This window comes from Bos javanicus, chromosome 13 (assembly GCF_032452875.1).
Source record: "Bos javanicus breed banteng chromosome 13, ARS-OSU_banteng_1.0, whole genome shotgun sequence".
In the NCBI taxonomy this organism is placed as follows: domain Eukaryota; kingdom Metazoa; phylum Chordata; class Mammalia; order Artiodactyla; family Bovidae; genus Bos; species Bos javanicus.
In genome coordinates, this window is record NC_083880.1 from 50,985,076 (window position 1) to 51,003,492 (window position 18,417).

The window sequence follows — 18,417 nt, forward strand, 5'->3', positions numbered from 1 at the left end:
AATGGCTTGACCAGAAAAAAAGGCAAGGAAAAGTGGGAGTAAGATGAGGGCTGGGGATGGGAAAGACACGAGGAAACTGAAATTCAAGTGGGAAGGAGTAGACAGAATGGGATAGGAAATGACAAGCAAAGTCCCTGAGTTTGGGGCATGGAATACACAAGTGATGGATCACACACTTCCACTGTGTCTGGGAAAGGTCTGCAAGGATGGGTGTGTAGGCTGCTGCTGCTGCTAAGTCACGTCAGTCATGTCCGACTCTGTGCGACCCCATAGACGGCAGCCCACCAGGCTCCCCGTCCCTGGGGTTCTCCAAGCAAGAACACTGGAGTGGGTTGCCATTTCCTTCTCCAATGCATGAAAGTGAAAAGTGAAAGTGAAGTCGCTCAGTCAAGTCCGACTCTTCTCGACCCCATGGACTGCAGCCCACCAGGCTCCCCCGTCCATGGGATTTTCCAGGCAAGAGTACTGGAGTGGGGTGCCATCACCTTCTCCGAGTGTGTAGGCTAGCAGTCTGTAGATTTGTCAAGGAAGTTGCCTCCAGGTGGCTTCTATTTTGTCTGTGAAGCAGGAGGCCATTCTGCCTGTTGACAGTTGGTAGGGGAGGGGAGGTGTCAGAGTTGAAGGGGTGCTGACAAGGGAAGCCCATGAGGACTGCTGGCCAGCACCAAGGATGGGTCTGGGACATAACACTATCCAGCTCAGCTTCTTCATTCACTTGCTCATTCATTCTGCAAATATTCATTGATAACCCACTATACCAGGCACCATTTTGGACAATGCAAGCTACAGCCTGGGGGAAGGGGCAAGGGGAGCAGATAGACAAATAAATAGACATATAAATTTTAAAAATATGACATCATGGAAAGAGAAGGACTATGAAGAAAGAGGCAAAGGGAAGGATAGGGAGTGCTGAGAGTGCTGTGAATGGGGACTTAGGGAAGTCTTCCTAGAGAAGTGACAGCTGATTAGAGGGCTGAATGCAGCAAGGGAACGAGACCTGCATTACTGGGGGCAAGCATTCCAGATAAACAGGACAGCCAGGGCCAACAGAAGGGGGACACAGAAGGAAGTGGGGCCAAAGAATAGGTCACACGGGACGCTGGAAATCACGTTTTATGCTCAGTATGATGGGAGTCACTGGAACTAGGGAAGCACATAACTGGATTCATATTGGTAAAGGGATCATACAGGCTCCTGTGTGGAGAACAGGCTAAAAGGGCCAAGCATGGAAGAAGCGACACCAGCTGGTCAGTATGAGAAAACACGCTTTATGTGAATCTACCACTATGTTTGGCAGACCATTAGTTAGACAGGCAGTTCCCTAGAACGGAACCAACAGCCCACTTCACTCTTGCACCTTGGGATCACCCATGGGCTCATTTTGACAGGCCCAAGCAAACTCAGAGTGACTCAGACCAGAGGCACTCCACTCCTACCTTTGTGTGTAGGTAGGGTAGACATTCCAAGTGGCTCCCGTGAAGAGGAATACCTGTTCCAGAGCAGCAAAAGTAGGAAGAGACAGTACTTGCCGAGTACCCCAGGGAACCTGAAGGAACATTTCAGAGGCTTCCACAAAGCCACAAACCAAACACCTGGGTCGTGGATTCACTGATGCCCACAGCACAAGAAACCATGCAACCACTTCTACACAGAATCCAGTGCCAGGAGAGAACTTCCCTCTCAAGTGACCTCCCACAAGTGACAAGAATTGTGTAGCAGTTTGGGCACAGGATGTCGGCCTGAGCGTGCTGTACTAGACACGCCTAATAGAGTCATCTGAGTATCAATCAATGCCACAGCTCTTTAAGAAACCTAGTCACAGCAAGGAACTCATCCTGTGTCTATCTAGTCTCTGGCACATATTTCAGGTGGGCATATCCACTCATTTCCCTTGGGTGTAGAGCCAAGAGTAGAAGTGCTGCCAGGCACAAGGCCAGTTTTCGTAGAATCAGCCACACGGTCTCCTAGTGTGGCTGCACCCAGTTCCACCCTGTCTATAATGGCCTAAGATTTTTTTTTTAATGGCACCAGCCTCTTCTTTTTATCACACAATAACTAGAATAACCCTTCACTGTAGCCCCAAACAGTGTAGCATCGGGGTTTCCCAGGTGGCGCAGGTGGTAAAGAACCTGCCTGCCAGTGAGATGTGGGTTCAGTCCCTAAGTCGGGAAGATATTCTGGAGAAGGAAATGGCAACCCATTCCAGTATTCTTGCCTGGAGAATTTCATGGACAGAGGAGCCTGGCGGGCTACAGTCCATAGGGTTGCAAAGAGTCAGACACGACTGAAGTGACTTATCATGCATGTAGCACCAAACAGACCTTGGATTAAGTCTCATACCACCTATCTGAGTGAACTTAGGTGCCTTACTTGTATTACATAACCCTCTGGAGGTTCTGTTTCCTCACTGGGATGAATCACCCTCCCTAGTCTGAGGTGGCATCCATGTTAAATTAAGAGACTCTATGTCTAGCCCTTAAGTGTGAGCAAGTCAGACTACCCTCCTGACCTGCCACACCTGAAGCTCTCCAACTTGCAATCACCAAATAAACTTCACCCTCAGAGTTCTTTAAATTCCTACACTTGTGATCTGGAAATTCTACGTATTATTTTCACCCTTCATACTTATGTGATGGGCCACTTCTGTCCATCCTGGCACAGTTAGTGGGAAAAATCCAGGACGTGGGGAGGGGTCAAGACTGGATTAGTGCCTCCAAAGGTGAAGTTAATAGGAGGTGCTTCCTGCCGCACAACTCTGGCCAGGAAGGAGACAGACACTCCTTGACCAAAGTAAGATCCAAATTTACATTGTCCATTTAAGTACCATTATGGTAAGATCTCCAAGACACATCATGTTAACTAAACAAGCAAAATGCAGAACAGGATGGATACTTTGTCACTTTCACATAAAAAGAGAGAAGGGTATATATTTATAATAACATATCTAGAAATGGATACACAATATACTAATATATATAATATAATAATACTGGGAGTGGCATTCCACTCCCAGTACCACTGGGAGTGGCAGTGGTACTGGGGACAGCTGTGGGAGGAAGTTGTTCAGTGTATCCTTTTATGACTTTTGAGCATGAACTACATTGATAGATCCTCTATTCCAAACATATTTTAATACATATACTTACAATTTTTCAAGTTACCCATGAGGTGAATACGAATCCCTAACATAAACTCCATGAGGGATGTTGGGTAGGTCAACCTTCACAAAACAAGGATGCCTCTTTGACATGTGCATGTAGGTGTGTGGGGGGGAGCGGGGAGGGCGGGGGGTGGGGGGCAGCGTGTATGTGCATGTAGGTGGGTGTGCATGTAGGGGTGTGCAGACAGGTACAGGGAGGAGTGTAGAGGCATAGCCATGTGTTGGACATCTTCATCACAGCCTAAGGTAAGGGAGTAAAGGATATAGAGTCATATGAAAGGCAGTGCCCTAAGCTTCTGAAGAGCTAACCCAACCTAAATTCACACAGAGTTAAACCAGGGGGTACACCCGGCTTTTCATCACATCCTCCACCACCCAACCCCTCAACTCTGTAGAATTCAAACTCTGTCGCTAGAAATCTGGAGTAAGAAAATGACTAAATGTTCTTTAAGGTTTTATGCACGTGTGTGTAGTTGTACTTGTGTATAGGTGGAAGGGTGTGGGGTGGTGTATCTGTGTAGGAGTGACGTATGTGTGTGTGGATATATAAGGGATGTATATGTGTGTGTATGTTTTCACCCACCAAAATGGCTGTACTACTGTACTTCCCAGAAGTTTTTCTGGGAAAAAGCTTCCCAGAAGTCAACTGGAGCATCCCAAGGGCAGAACCAGGGCCTTCTGGCCAGATGACATTGATTAATAATTAACACATCTGAGCTTGGCATGGAGCCACAACAGGTGTCCCCTCCCATAAAACTCACCTTCACTCCATGTGGCTATGTTACCCAATCAGGCTCTGAGAAGTCCAACAAAAGGCCAGCAGGCAGACCCAGGCCTATCTTGAAGGAGTTGGGGCTGGGTTATGAGGGGCTCTTACTCCTAAGGAGTCTCACTGGCAGGAAGGGAAACAATCACAAACAGACTGGGGTGAGAGGATGCCCCTTCCACTAAAGGCAGGCATCTTCCTTTCTGGGGGTATAACCAGACCACAGCTGGCCCCATTATCCCCTCGAAGAAGATATGACAAACACACAAAGACATACATACACACACATGTACATACATGCACACACACACACACAAGGCTAAGAAAAATGGAAGAGAGAAGCTGAGGAGCACAGGAAGGGCAAGCCTCTTTTATTATCCCAAAATGCAAAGTATTGAAGGCACTTACAATAACAAGGTTAGAGATGAGGGGAAGCATAGGGAGGTCAGAGATCAGAGCACAGAGGTAAATCAATGGATCCCACCCTGGTCACCACCCAGGAAGGAGAAAAGAAGAAGCTACAGGGCCAGGTCTGAAGCCAGTTAAATGTCTAGCTCTACAAAAGATACAAATCCATTCTACAGAGGACTCGGAAATGAGGAGTACACAGCAGCAAGGGGCAGGGCTGGCAGTCACGAGTTAGTGGTTCTTTAAGGAACACGCTCGGCAGCAACGAGGCACTCAGGTCCCCTGCTGGAAGAGGTCTCGGTACATCTCAATGAGACGGGCAGCCTCACGCTGGCCAGAGAGCAGAGCACCATGGGTGGTGGAATAGTACTTGCGATGGGTGGCCTCACCTGAGAACAGCACCTGCATAGGCTGGGCAGGGGGACAGGGAAGTGAAGATGGAGGAGCAAGAAAAGCTGCCTGTCTGCCCCAGAACCCCCATCCATACTACAAGTTAGAAAGGAATAGGCGGGCATCTCAGATGCAGGTATTGTTATTTCCATAGGAGGAGGAGCTGCCCATCCCACCTGCCCATCTTCCCCTGCTTCTTCCCCAAACATCCGGGCCTCAGTCCTTTTTGCTCTGAGGTTTTTGTGAGTCCTGGCTCTACAATTTCAGAAATTCACACTGCCTCTTACTAGTGAACTTGGGGAATGATTTAACCTCCCTAAGCTTTGATTTCTTCATCTCCAAAATGAGTTTATACCATCTACTTCTGAGGGTGATTGTAAGGATTAAGTGAAATAATGTATCTAAAGGACTCAGAACCTGAAAGAATATAAGAACTCAATAAAGTTAGGCAGTAATTTAACAAACCTTTATGGAGCCCCTATTAGGTTCCAGGGACTGTTCTGGGCACTTGGAAGATAAAAGGTGACCAGGCAGCTGCTTTGAGGAGCTTCCTTGCTGGTGGGGAAGCCAGACACGAAACCCAATTACTAAATGGCATCATACGTGACGTGATGGGTGTTTGGGCGAGGTGCTGAGAGCCCAGAAAAGAGGCCCTCTGTCAGGGAGATCACACAAAGCTTCCCAGAGGACAGGACCTTTGGGCTTCTTCTCAGAAGATGCTGGATAAATAAACAGGCAAAGGATGTTTCAGGAAGAAGGAAAAATGGGGGCAAATGCATCTCCTAGGCCTTGTCTAGGAGATGGTGAAAATTTTGGCAGAGCCAAGCTTAACATCAAGAAAGCAGGCTGTTTAGGTGGGGTCCAAGCATAGAACAAATGCTTGCATTCCAAGCTTGAGTTTGGATTTTATTCCAAAATACCTCAAACTGAATGTGTAAGGTACCAGTCGGGGACCTTGTAGAATGAGGTTTTCATTCATCAGGTCTGGGGTGGGCTGCAAGTCTTATGTCTAATATGCTCCCACATGGTGCCAGTGCTGCTGGTCCATGGACCACCCACCTTGAGTAGTGAGGTTTTAACCCACCAATAAAAAGCCTGCAGAGGTGGTTAAGCTGAAAGGGAGGCACATATTGTGGCAGAGGGCAAGCTGCCTACTCCACATCTTTTCTCTTTCTCCTCAGTAACAAAAATCCTGACATTTAACTGGGTCCATGGACAGAAGAGCCTGGCAGACTACAGTCCATGGGGTCGCAAGAGTTGGACACGACTTAGCGACCAAACCACCACCACCACTCCCATCCAGGGAAAAAAAAAATGTATCCCAGTCTCTCTAGCAGCTGGTAGAGTCATGTGACTACGTTCTAGCCAATCAACTTCAAGTGCACTATTGCTTAGGGACACTGACTCTTCTCAAGGGTTCCCTTCTTTCACTCATCAGCCTGTCACAGACATGAGAACGAGAGAAGCAACCTCCACGGCCCTCTTGGATCACAAGGTGGCCTGGAAGATGGAGCCAGGTTCTACTGGTACTGGGCCCCAATATCTACCTCCGGATTTCCTTTTGTGTGACCTAAGTAAACTTCTGTCTTGTTTAAACCAGTTTGTTTTGCTTTTTGTTATATGCGCTAGTCCTAACTGACGCAGGGGACGAGAGAAGGAGGATGGCTATAGCAGTAGCCTTTCCTGAGCACAGCTAGGACACACACAACACATTGCTTAACTGCAATCTTCCTCATCAATTACACCAGAGAATTATTTTAAATATAATTTTGTTGGGGTTTTAACATTTATTGTATGGGTATGCTTGGTGGGGGGAACTCAAAATCTACTTTATAGGAGCAGAAATATATAGAGATAATTTCAATTTATTATTTTTCTGTGTGTTTTACTATATAGTTACTATAGTTTGGGGGAAGGTCAGTATTTTATTTCCTAAAATACATTGGGGGAAATAAGCAAAACATACTGGGTCAGTGCTGCCCAACAGAACTTTCCACAATGACAGAAATGCTCCATAATGACACACTCTAACGTGGCAACCTAATGAGGCTACTAACGTGGCCTCTAACGTGGCCACTCTGATGAGCAACAGGTGGCTCTCAAACTTGAAATCTGGCTAATGCAACTGAGGAACAAAATGTTGTATTTATTACTTTAGATTTTAATTAAATTAAATGTGGCTAACAGCGACCATATTGAACAGCACAGAATTAAAAGGCTCAGTTTTTATAACCTCAAGAAAGCATTTAAGATATCCTAGTTTGACCCTGTTTGTTCTTCCAGATGTTAAGTGTACTTTTTCTTGTTTTCTCCATCATTACAGGAGCTACTCCACCTATCTTACCTTGGCACTCCTCCCCTGGACCAAAGACACATACACAACACCCACCCCTCAAAGACCCCTCACCCCGCAGCCCCTCACGTACCCAGCACACCCACACTCACCGCTGTCTTGGAGCTCTCCGTGTACGGCAGGGGCTTGGCCAGCTTCTCCACATCTGCCCCACTTGAGCCCACCTGTGTGTATGAATAGGATCCCCGGAAGTAGGGGTTGCTGCCCCAGGCTGAACGCAGGATTCGCCGAGGCTTTGGGATATTGGGGTTCCCTGTTGGGGAGTGAGAAGAGCCAAGGGGAAGGAGGATAAGAAATGGCTGCACACAGAAGACACTCCTGAGCAGACAACTCCCATTGTATCTCGGGGGCTCCAGGAAGGCCAGGCACGAAGAAGGGAGGGAGGGAGGCTGGGGTTCAAGCTGTATACCCCTCAATGTCTCCTTGTTTGTCTCCCCAAGAAAAACAGCTCCTCTCCGTGGGCCTTAATTTTCCTATCTGAAAAACATCCCAGATAATCATGTTCCCCATTCCAATTTCAGGGGTTCTTGTGGGGCTCTTCTGGGATAGTGCAGGAAAGATGTTTGAACAAAAATCAGACAAAACAACCACAAGTCCATCTCTTAGCAAGACAACATGACTAGGAAGTGGGGAATCTGAGTTGGGGTGATATCTGAGTTTTTCACCATCAGCCTTAGAAACAGAGAAGAAACAAAGAGCCTGTGATCTTGAGTGTCTCAAATTCCAAATGGAGAGAGCTTGCAATTTAGGAGGCCAAAGCCAAGACACAGTGTCCTACAGCATCTCTCCAAAGGGGTGCGCCCCCTCAGTTTCACAACCTGGGGATGAGGATGCTAGTACTGGTTCAGGAGACTCAGAGGGGCTAGAGGAGGAGGACAGACAGAGCGAGGCCTATTGAGCCGGCGGCGAGACAAGGACAGGGACGCACCTGTGAACTGCCGCAGCATCTCTGTGCAGATCTCGGCCACTGCCTCGTCATCACACTTCTCCATGACAAGGGCCTCCTCCCCACAGATCCAGCCACTCAGCACATGGCCGTATCGCTCAGGCGGGTAGAGGACATCAAAGCCACAGATCTTGCGGTACCAAAGCTCGGGCGGGTAGGTGAGCGTGCAGCTCTCCGCCTCGTCCTCCCACACAAACCGTAGGCTGTTGCACTCGGGGCCCCAGAAGGGCTCCTCGAATTCTAGAAAGATCTTGTCAGTGGTGCCGATGCCCAGTCGGTGGATGGCAGCCACCTTCTCGGCGGGCAGGCCTGGCCGAAAGAAGCTGGCATGCTGCCTCTTGAGCACGCCCAGTGACACGGTCACGATCACGTGGTCTGCCGGGATCACCTCACAGTCCTCGCACTCCACCACCACTGGCCACTGCTCATCCTCATCCTGCCTCTCCTCCCGGGGCTCCTCTCCACCCTGACTGCCCTCCCCGGCATCATGATTATGGTCACCCTCATCCCGGGGCTCAATCTCAGGGCCCCGAGGGCGGGATGAGGCCTGGTCCCAGTGAACACAACGGACGGGTTTCCCCAGCTGGATGACGTGGGCTGGGATGCCCTCAGCCAGCAGCTCCACAACCCGCATGAAGCCCGAGGGGATGACGTGGTGGGCACCAGGAATCTCAGTCCATTCCCCAAAGGCGCTCAGGGACACCTCATCCATGCTGTGCGAGCTACTCTCACAGCTTTCCACCTGTGGGAAGAGCCAGAGGGGAGCCAGGTGACCGCCAAGGCTGGGCAGGGATAGAAGCAGGACTTTAGGGCAGTGCTGCCCTCCTCGGACCCAACTTCCCCAGGGTCAGTCTTTCTCATTCTGGCATTTGTACTCAACAGAGCTCCGAGATGGCAAAGATACCTTCAGGTACTGCTGGATCATGGCGAGCTTCAGGCGCTTGGTGGCCTCTGGATCATCAGGGTCATCCCTGATGCGGTTGCGCACCTCCTCTCGGGTGAACACCCCCACGCTGTTCTGACTCTCAGCGTTAACTGGTTTACCATGCCGGAAGAACTCCTGGGTCAAGTTATAGACCTGCAAAGAGATCCCAGGAGACTGAAAACACATTCACTCGTCCCACCTCCATCTCAGACCTAAGGGTTCTAACTCAATACTCACCATCTCCAAAGTGTTCCCAGATATGCTGAGCCCATGGCACCTCTTCCTTGGAGAATTAATGCGGTACTCAGTTTTGTACTGAGGCTGCACCAACAAAATGGAGGTTTGGGGATGGCAAACTGAACCTGGGCAGTCAGCTTCCTTGCCTCCAGACACAGGAGGTGGGATGGGCCCCAGAAGCTCTCTTACTGAACCCCTGCTTAGAACAAAGTGAAATGTCTGGTGCCCATACAGTGTGTGGGAAAGGAACTGCCCTTTCAAGTGCTCCACATAGCCAAGCATACCGCCCACTAAAGAACCCACGTCTACACAGATAACTCTTATTCAAGAACCAAATGCACAGACTCTCCCCTGACATTCCTGTCCAAGTGTATCTGCTTCACCCTCTCCCAGGAAGGCAGCATGGAGCTGTGTCCTGACTGGTGTTTTGCAGGGGAAAGAGCAAAAGGGGCCCGTACATTGACAGGAATGTGTCTACCCTGCAACCCAGCTCTAGGACTGCTGAGGAAGAAAGGTGGTATGGCCCAACCCCTATTACTCCCTCAAGGGAAAAGCCTCCACATAAGACAGAAACATAAATTAAACATTTCTCTGAATATAAAGAAGAAAGCAAGTTAAATTATTCCTTTTTCTTCTCCCAACAGTCACAAGATGCTGGGTGTTTGGCTTTAACTGAAGTCCTCAGCAAATTCCTCACCTAGTACCATTGCCAAGGAGTCAGGCTTTCAACTTGCCTCCTCCCCCTTAGATTTTTCCCCTTGGTGATAAGCAACAGAGTAGCCAGCCAATCAGCTTATGTTAACTAAAGGCCAAAATGCCCAGCTGAGGACTAACAGATTTGCATGATTCTTTGTGTCAACCACTGACTAGGACTGCCATAATTGAACATGCATTTGCCATGTGGGTGGTCTCCTGTCCTAGGTTAAACAACATCTTCCTAATGTGACCTAAGGGAAATGGGATGGGTCTGTAAGAGCTAACAATATTCACCCCATTTCTCATTAAGCACTTTTCACTGGGATCTCACTTATCCTTCATAACACTATGAAGTAGGTATAACTGTGTCTGTTTTACAGATGAGGAAAGTAAAGCTCAGAGAGTCTCAATAACTAGCTCATGAATATACAAGTATGTACCATTCTATATGAATGGCAGAACTGGTACTTGAGTCAAGGCAATCTTGCTCCAGAGATTAACCTCTATATGATAACTACTGAACAAACTCATCTATTCATTAACAAATATAAGACATTCAAATGAGTAGCCCTTCAACGTCATCGCCTTGGGAGGGAGGCTACATATTTATTACGAAGCCACCCTCAGGCAAGGCTTCACATGCTTAGAGCACACCTCTTCAGAATGGCCTCCAGCACTGTCTAACAGCTATATAAGGAAATCTCTCTCTTGACCTCATGGTTAACACCTTTTCCTTCTGACTCAAAGCAGCACCACTTAGAATGATAATAATAATAATGTAATGTTAGTCGCTCAGTCATGTCTGACTCTTTGTGACTCCATGACTGCAGCCCACCAGGCTCCTTGTCCATGGAATTCTCCAGGCAAGAACACTGGAGTGGGTGGCCATTTCCTTCTCCAATGATAACCTACCTTTATCTATCCTACTTTCCATGACTCACACTCTTGGCTTTCAAAAATCAGACCCACAAGCAGAACTTGATGATGATCTACCTTCAGGAACGTTTAAAAGAACAAGTAAGTCATGGACCCTGAACATCATTCTCAAGAGGCATCCATGCTTGAAGCACTCACAGTAATATAGGAATCAGGACATGACTGATTCTCAGTACACCAAGAAGGTCTACTTTCAAGAATGCTGATTCTTACTTGCTTAATATTGAGTGAGAACACACAACACTATAGGATTGTACACACACACTGTATGAGTGCACACCCATAAGACAATGAGTGTTCCTGCCTTCCACTGAGCAGGGACAACCCCAAAGCAAGGGTCAGTTCTCCTTTCCTATGCCCAAGAGACATAAAAAATGTATAATAGGTAAGTGTTGACCAGTTTACTAACCTAAAGTGAAGGGTCATTACACTATAAATGGAAGCTATCAGAAGGCAAGATCTACAAGTTACCTTGCTTGTTTTTTGCAGTTCACAGCAAAGTTTCTAAAAATATTAACTTTTTTTTAAGCCAAAATAAGACAAGGGCACATTCCCTGACTTACAAAGCTACAGTAATCAAAACAGCATGGTACTGACACAAAAACAGACACACAGATCAATGGAACAAACCAGACAGCCAGACACAAACCCACACACAATTACTCTGTGATACAGGAGGCAGAATATATATGGAAAAAAAGACAGTTTCTTCAACAAGTGGTGCTGGGGAAACTGGACAGCCATAAGTGAAAGACTGAAATTCAAACATTTTCTCACACCATATACAAAAATAAACTCAAAATGGACTAAAGACCTAAATGTAACAATGGAAATAATGAAACTCCTAGAAGAGAACATCAGCAGAACACTCTTTGACATAAATTGAAGCACATAAATTGAAGAATCCTAAGGCAGAAGAGACAAAAGCAAAAACAAATTTAATTTAATCTAAAAATGTTTGCACAGCAAAGGGAATCACTGACAAAACAAAAAGACAACCTACTGAATGGAAGAATGTATTTGCAAATAATATGACCAGTAATGGCTAATATCCAAAATACATAAACTGCTCATACAACTCAATTAAAAAAAAAAAACTATCAACTTGATTAAAAAATGGGCAGAAGACCTGAATACACATTTTTCCAAAGAAGAAATAAAGATGGCCAACAGGCATATGAAAGATGCTCAACATAGTTAATCATCAGAGAAATTTAAAATGACAATGAGATATCACACCTGTCAGAAGAGCTATCATCAAAAAGAACACAAGTAACAAACATTGGTGAACATATGGAGAAAACGGAACCTTTACCCTGTTGCCAGGAATGTAAATTGATGCAGCCACTATGGAAAATATGGAGGTTCCTCAAAATATTAAAACTAGAACTATCACATGACCCAGCAATTCCACTCCTGGGTATATATCCAAAGAAAAAGAAAAATTAATTTGAAGAGATACTTGTACCCCAAAGTTCACTGCAACATTATTTATAATAGCCAACCTATGGGAACAATCTATGTGCCCATCAACAGACGAATGTATAAAGAAGATGTTAGATAGATATAGATATAAAACATAAGTTATATATGTAGTATACATACACATGTTTTATATACATGTTAGATGCTGCTGCTAAGTCGCTTCAATTGTGTCCAACTCTGTGCGACCCCAGAGACGGCAGCCCACCAGGCTCCCCCGTCCCTGGGATTCTCCAGGCAAGAACACTGGAGTGGGTTGCCATCTCCTTCTCCAATGCATGAAAGTGAAAAGTGAAAGTGAAGTCGCTCAGTCGTGTCTGACTCCTAGCGACCGCATGGACTGCAGCCCACCAGGCTCATCCATCCATGGGATTCTCCAGGCAAGAGTACTGGAGTGGGTTGCCATTGCCTTCTCCAAAACATGTTAGATAGATAGATATAAACTATATTGTTATATATATGTATATAGACACACACACACATTGGAATTTTACTCAGCCATACAAAAGAATGAAAATCTGCAATTTTCAACAACATGCATGGACCTAGAGGGTATTATATTTACTGAAATAAGTGAGACAGAGAAAGACAAATACTCTGATCATCACTTATATGTGAAATCTAAAAAACAAAACAAACAAACATAACAAAACAGAAATAGACTCAGATCTAGAGGACAAACTAGTGGTTACCAGTGGAGAGAAGGAAGGAATGAAGGGTAAAACAGGGGTATGGGATTAAGAGATAAAAACTACTATGTATAAAAAATAAATAAGCAACAACTATATATTGTACAGTACAGGGAAATATAACCATCATCTTGTAATAACTTTAAATGGAGTATAATATATAAAAATGTTGAATCACTATGCTGTACACCTGAAACTAATATAATATTGTAAATCAACTATACTTCAATTTTAAAAAATCAGTTATAATTCTATATACCAGGAACAATTAGAAAATAAGGGTTTTTTTTAAGTTATCATTTACAAAAGTGCCTAAGAACATTAACAACAATGATCATACACATTTACCTAGTAACAAATCTGATAGATATTTAAGGACTTTCTGTGGAAATATTTAATCATAAGTATCAATAATCTCTTCCCTAGTACTTCTCTACTCATTGTCTTCATTCTACCCTCAAACTGGGGCCCAGAGAATGTACAGACATGACCAGGATCACAGAAAACCCTAGCAAGTTGCCTAGGCCCCCACCCCCATCACACACACACACACACACACACACACACACACACACACACACCAGTGTGCTCCCTGTCCCCCACACTCTTGTGCTCAACTATTCCCGTAATACCTCACCTCGTTGTATAAATCACTGAATTCCTCAACCACATCCTTGGGGATCCTGCAGCCACGGTTGGTGAGGTAGCAGGCCACGCCATTCTTGGAGTAGAGGCTGATGCGGCCCACACTGCGCTCTCCATCAGTTGTCTCTTCCAGGAGCCCGTTGGCTTCTGCTAGATGATAGATAGGATTCCCATGGGAGCCATGGATCCACGTGGCTCCCAGCTCAAAGGTAGCGTGTCCTGATGGCAACAACAGGTTCTTAGCACAGCAAGGACTCTTCAAAGAGGGCCAGAACACTGCCTCATCTTCCTTCTCCAAGGGGATCCTTCCATCCCCAGCAAGAGGGCAAGGAAGGGGATTAGGCCCCCCTCTGGCAACAAACCAAAGTCTTCAGTGAAAAGCTCCCAGTAAGAAACCATATGCAGCACAAAATGGATTCCACTTTATAAATGAGGTAACTTCCACCCTCAGTGACTCTGACGACACCAAGTCGCCTCACTGGAATTAGAAGATTCTCCTTCTGTGATAACATCCGACAATAGGCCCTCCCTCCTCACTGATGCCTCCCTCTCAGGAGAAATTCTACGGTACCAGAGGGTACCACATGGTACAGGTACCTGAAATACCCAGTGAGGAGGCCCAGCCTTTCAGACCCAAGGTCCCCATTTGGCCTTATTCCAATTCCTCAAAATCCAGTGGTTCAGGAATCTAAACCACTCATCCAGATGGAAAATGGGCAACTCCTAACTCAGTCTACGGCAGAAGAAAGAGGGAAACATTCCAGTTTTGAAGACTCCTCCCCAGGGCAGTCTAAAACACACTTCTGGAGAAAACTAAGCTTTCTCATCCTATGACATAGGTGGCAAAACCTTAAGAGACTGTTTGGGGCAAGGGAAAATCTTGGGCCCAAACTGGGATGAGGCTGGTGGCTCATTTTACCACCCCATCCATAGCCAAGGGACCAGATACTCTGAGGCAAGTTCCCACCGTGCCTGGGCCTATTTCCTCTTCTGGGGCTCAGTTTCCTTTTCTTATGCTGCAGAGCCTGTGATACAGTTGTCTCCTCCCTTGCCTAGCTCCCAGGAAAGTTGAAACAAAGAAAGGAAAATATAGAGGAACATTTTTTGTGTTTTGTTTTGTTTTTGGAGGCCTGATTCAAGACATCATGTATGATAACTTTTTTGCCAAGATGGACACAGTAATTCCTCCTATCCTTACACACATGGCCCTTTGCAATGTGACTTTGTCAGTCCTCCCATCAAGAGATGGAGTCTTTCCTCACCCCTTGAATCTGGGCTTGCCTTGTGACCTGCTTTGATTAATAGAATGCAATGAAAGCAATGTTGTGGCTTCAGAGGCTAGGCCTCAAGAAACCTTGTGCCTTCTAGCCTCACCCTCTTAGACTGTGACCACCATGAAGAGAAACTCAGATTTCTGGAGCCACAGAATATCAGCAAATAAAATAATGTTGTTTTAAGCCACTAATATTTCAGGCTGTTCTGTTATGCAGCAATAGCTATCTTGTAAACCATAACAGACAACAATCACCCCTCACCCCAGGAATTGGGCATTCCTCTTTTTCTGTGCTTTCTCTTTTCTGGGCTGCTTCTAATTAAACCATCAGTTCAAAAAAAAAAAAAAAAGCCCTGTAGCCCTGTATGCATCTATGCGCCAAACACAGAGCAAGAGAAAAAACAATCAACCTCAAACCACAGCCAGTAAGGCAGAACTTCCTGGTGACTCTGGAATCAGGGGCAGGAATGTATGGGTCCCTTTGTCCAGGGAAAGTGGGCAGACTAGAGGGCATGAAAAGCTGGAAACCCAGTGCCCTTCTTCCACAGGGTTCAGGGAGGGGGGCTGGTCACTGGGGACATTTATCACTAATTATCCTTTAGAGCCTCAAGTTCCCAAAGGTATTTTTTTGTTTTTGTTTTGCTTCTTTTGAGCTTCCAAAAGAAGCAAAAGGGGCTTGCATCATGGACCCTTCCCAGGGTACACCAGGGAGTTCCAAGTCATAGTCACTGGGCAGCCATGTCCAGGCATGGGGTATCCAGGCATAAGCAGGAATAAGGTGAGCAGCTCAAGGTTAGCAACATCAGAGTTCCACCCTATCCCTCAAGCGTTACAAGGAGGTGGGGGGGCCCGGAGCAGCCTCAGTCTTAGGATGTTCCCTGTCGTCCCCCACAGGCCTCTCACCTCTGTCGTCCTTGTAACCACAGGGTACTGGGCGCCATCTCCACAACTAGCCCACAGTGTCCCTGGGGCTTCTGGTCATCGCTGCTGCCCTTACCACCGGGATTCACAGCTAGCATCTCACACTGCTGCAGGTCCAACTGCAGCCTGGGCTTTCAGCCCCAGGTGTCTGCATACACAACACATACGCGCTTGCCTGGACTTGCTCTCCCATATTCTAGCAGAATCTGCCTTGATCTGACTCCTCATGTATATCATCCGTTCCTTCTTTTGACTACCTATCCGACTCCCCTCATCACCTAAGGCCCACCCAAGCTCCCTCCCCTCCAAGGAAGGCTTCCAGCCACATGCATCTCCTCAGCCTCCTGTAGCCCTATCTCTTCCACTTCACTCCCTGTATCAACTTCCCTGCAAAGCACATCTCAGGTGTCAACTACCACTGAGACTGGGCCATTTGTCCTCCCATCTTCCGCTTTTATGTCAGACCCTGAATGTCTCATCAAGACTTGAGAACCACAAATGGAGCCATCCCATCCCTAAAGCTCCTAGCCAGCCAATCCCTAAGGCTCCTAGCCAGCCAATCAGGTGTTGAGCAGTCTCCAGGCTTCCCCCAGCTGACTGTCCTCAGGTTTCCGTGTGCCTTGGGACGCACTTTCATCCTCACTGCCAACACATACTCCTGTGTCTGCCAGGGAAAACAGACATAACTTCGCATATACCTTCCAGGAAATGCTCTAAGGAAGACTTTTACTGTGATCAGAGTTTTTTAAAACATGAAAGTTTCCCATGTCTCCTCAACCTCTGCTTGTTCTAAGCCTGACCACCTACGTTTCTGAACCAATTGCCCCATTCATCAAAAGTAAATACACAGAATCTGCGTGGCCTTGCAGCCCAAGTAACAATGGACACAAAATCCCATGGAGGGTCAGTGTAACCCACATACGCCAGGCCACCATGGGTAGTCCCACTGGGCCATTTTCATTGTCAGACCCCTTGGCTAGGGAACCCTGACCTCTGGCTGCATTTCAGGCTCTCCCCCACCCTCTAGGACCCCTGGCAAAATCTGCCCACTCTTGGGTGTTTCTCTTAACTGGTTTCTTTCTCCAGAAGCCTTAATACTCTGAAACCTATACAGATCCTCTTCCCAGACAATCCTAAGACCTGCCCACCACTCACAAGGAGGCCCAAAGTCTTCTTCCACCTCCACTGCGCTGAGCTCCTATTGTCCCAGGGCTAGCTCTTAGTAATGGTATACTAAATCATATTCAAAAGTTACCAACTAATAAAAACTTGTACAATTCCCCTTCTTGTGAAATAGAAACCAGTCTACCCACTACAAAGTTTGGTTCTGGGTGTCCTCTCCCACCTAAACACTGTGAACCCTAGCTTTTGTTCCAAAAACAGAGGCCAGACTCCCCATTCTGCACACCTCAGAAGGGTGCTGAGGGGGCAAAGGAAGTTTCTGGAAAAGGCCCAGGCCGCATGCACGACAGAACACTAAACCCTGGGAAAAAGCTAAAATAACAAGATCTCAGGCTAGGCCAGGGCACTAGGAGACAAGAGGTGACCTTGGGAGATGACTGGACTGCGGTGAATGAGGCACTTACCAAGTTTCACACTCTGTACGCGGCCCCCGATGCGGCTGGACGCCTCAAGCACAGTGACATCTGTAAAGCCCTGCTCCAGAAGTGCTTTGGCCGCAGCCAGGCCAGCCAAGCCAGCACCGATCACCACCACACGAGGCTGTCCCCTTCTCCGCAGGCCACGACTGAGAGGGTCATCCGCACTGTCACCACTGGATTCACAACTTTGCATACCGTCCACGCTCGCCTCCTAGGAACCTGAAGCGGGGAGGGGGTCACAGCTCACCTGCTCTGCCTTCACTTCCCACCTGCCCCAAGAGATGCTCTCAGTCTCTGCCCTCAAGGGGGGACCTTGAGCCCTCTCATTCTCTTCTGAGGATCCGGACAAGAAGAGCCACCTCCAAAGGATGTGGGGAGAGAGGAAAAGAGGGAGCCATAAGGAAGGAAATAGGAAGGAGGTTATGTACTGTGGGCCCTCATCAGCAAACAGGAGAGCTGAGAGCCCATCCCAAACCCCTGAAATCCATCAATCCCACCCCCAATCAACTAGGTACTGCTTCTTCCTCAAGGATGAGACAAGAGTCAACAAGAAAGAGGATGATCAAGAAGGTCAAAAGCAGGAGAAACTGACCCTGGTGCTGCTGACCCCAGACCAGCACAACCCAGCACGGCCCAGCATCACTGCTGTGGTCCAGCTCACACCAACCTCAGGATGCTCACATGGACCCCAGGATGCTGAACAGACCTCAGGGTGCTGGAACCAGCCCCAGGATACTTGGACCCACTGCACCAGACCCTCTGCTCTCCCTCCCTGGCCTGGCCCTTCCCTGGCCCTCACTCTCCCTTCCACTGTCTCCTCTTCTCCTTTTGCTTTCTGTTAGTCTTTCAGAGCCTAAACGAGGTGGTAATTTGGTGGGCAGGACACAGTCCCACCTTCCCCCAAGAAAGTGCCACGAGGCTGGTATTGGATGAACCTCTGCTATTCCGGGTAGGTCTCCGGTTTTTTGTCCCAGGCCACTCAGCCCCTC

The 18,417-nt window shown here is 47.2% G+C and overlaps 1 protein-coding gene across 5 annotated transcripts in view; it reads right to left on the bottom strand.

Moving 5' to 3' along the window:
• Nucleotides 1–4,269: 4,269 nt before the first annotated feature.
• The window catches only part of SMOX (spermine oxidase), a 34,801-nt gene continuing 20,653 nt past the window's right edge, over nt 4,270–18,417 (bottom strand). The window contains exons 2-8 of one of the 5 annotated variants that reach the window (XM_061436637.1): nt 17,414–17,647; nt 13,626–13,852; nt 8,928–9,101; nt 8,006–8,360; nt 7,170–7,330; nt 5,190–5,279; nt 4,270–4,745 (exon numbers count right to left, since the gene is read on the bottom strand). In XM_061436637.1, the coding sequence (XP_061292621.1) occupies nt 4,608–4,745; nt 5,190–5,279; nt 7,170–7,330; nt 8,006–8,360; nt 8,928–9,101; nt 13,626–13,852; nt 17,414–17,621 (1,353 nt within the window). In that variant the 5' untranslated portion in view covers nt 17,622–17,647 and the 3' untranslated portion in view covers nt 4,270–4,607. Of the gene's footprint in view, nt 4,746–5,189; nt 5,444–7,169; nt 7,331–8,005; nt 8,766–8,927; nt 9,102–13,625; nt 13,853–17,413; nt 17,648–18,417 lie in introns of those variants that run through there. The other 4 variants (XM_061436634.1, XM_061436638.1, XM_061436635.1 and 1 more) reach the window with 4 other exon arrangements.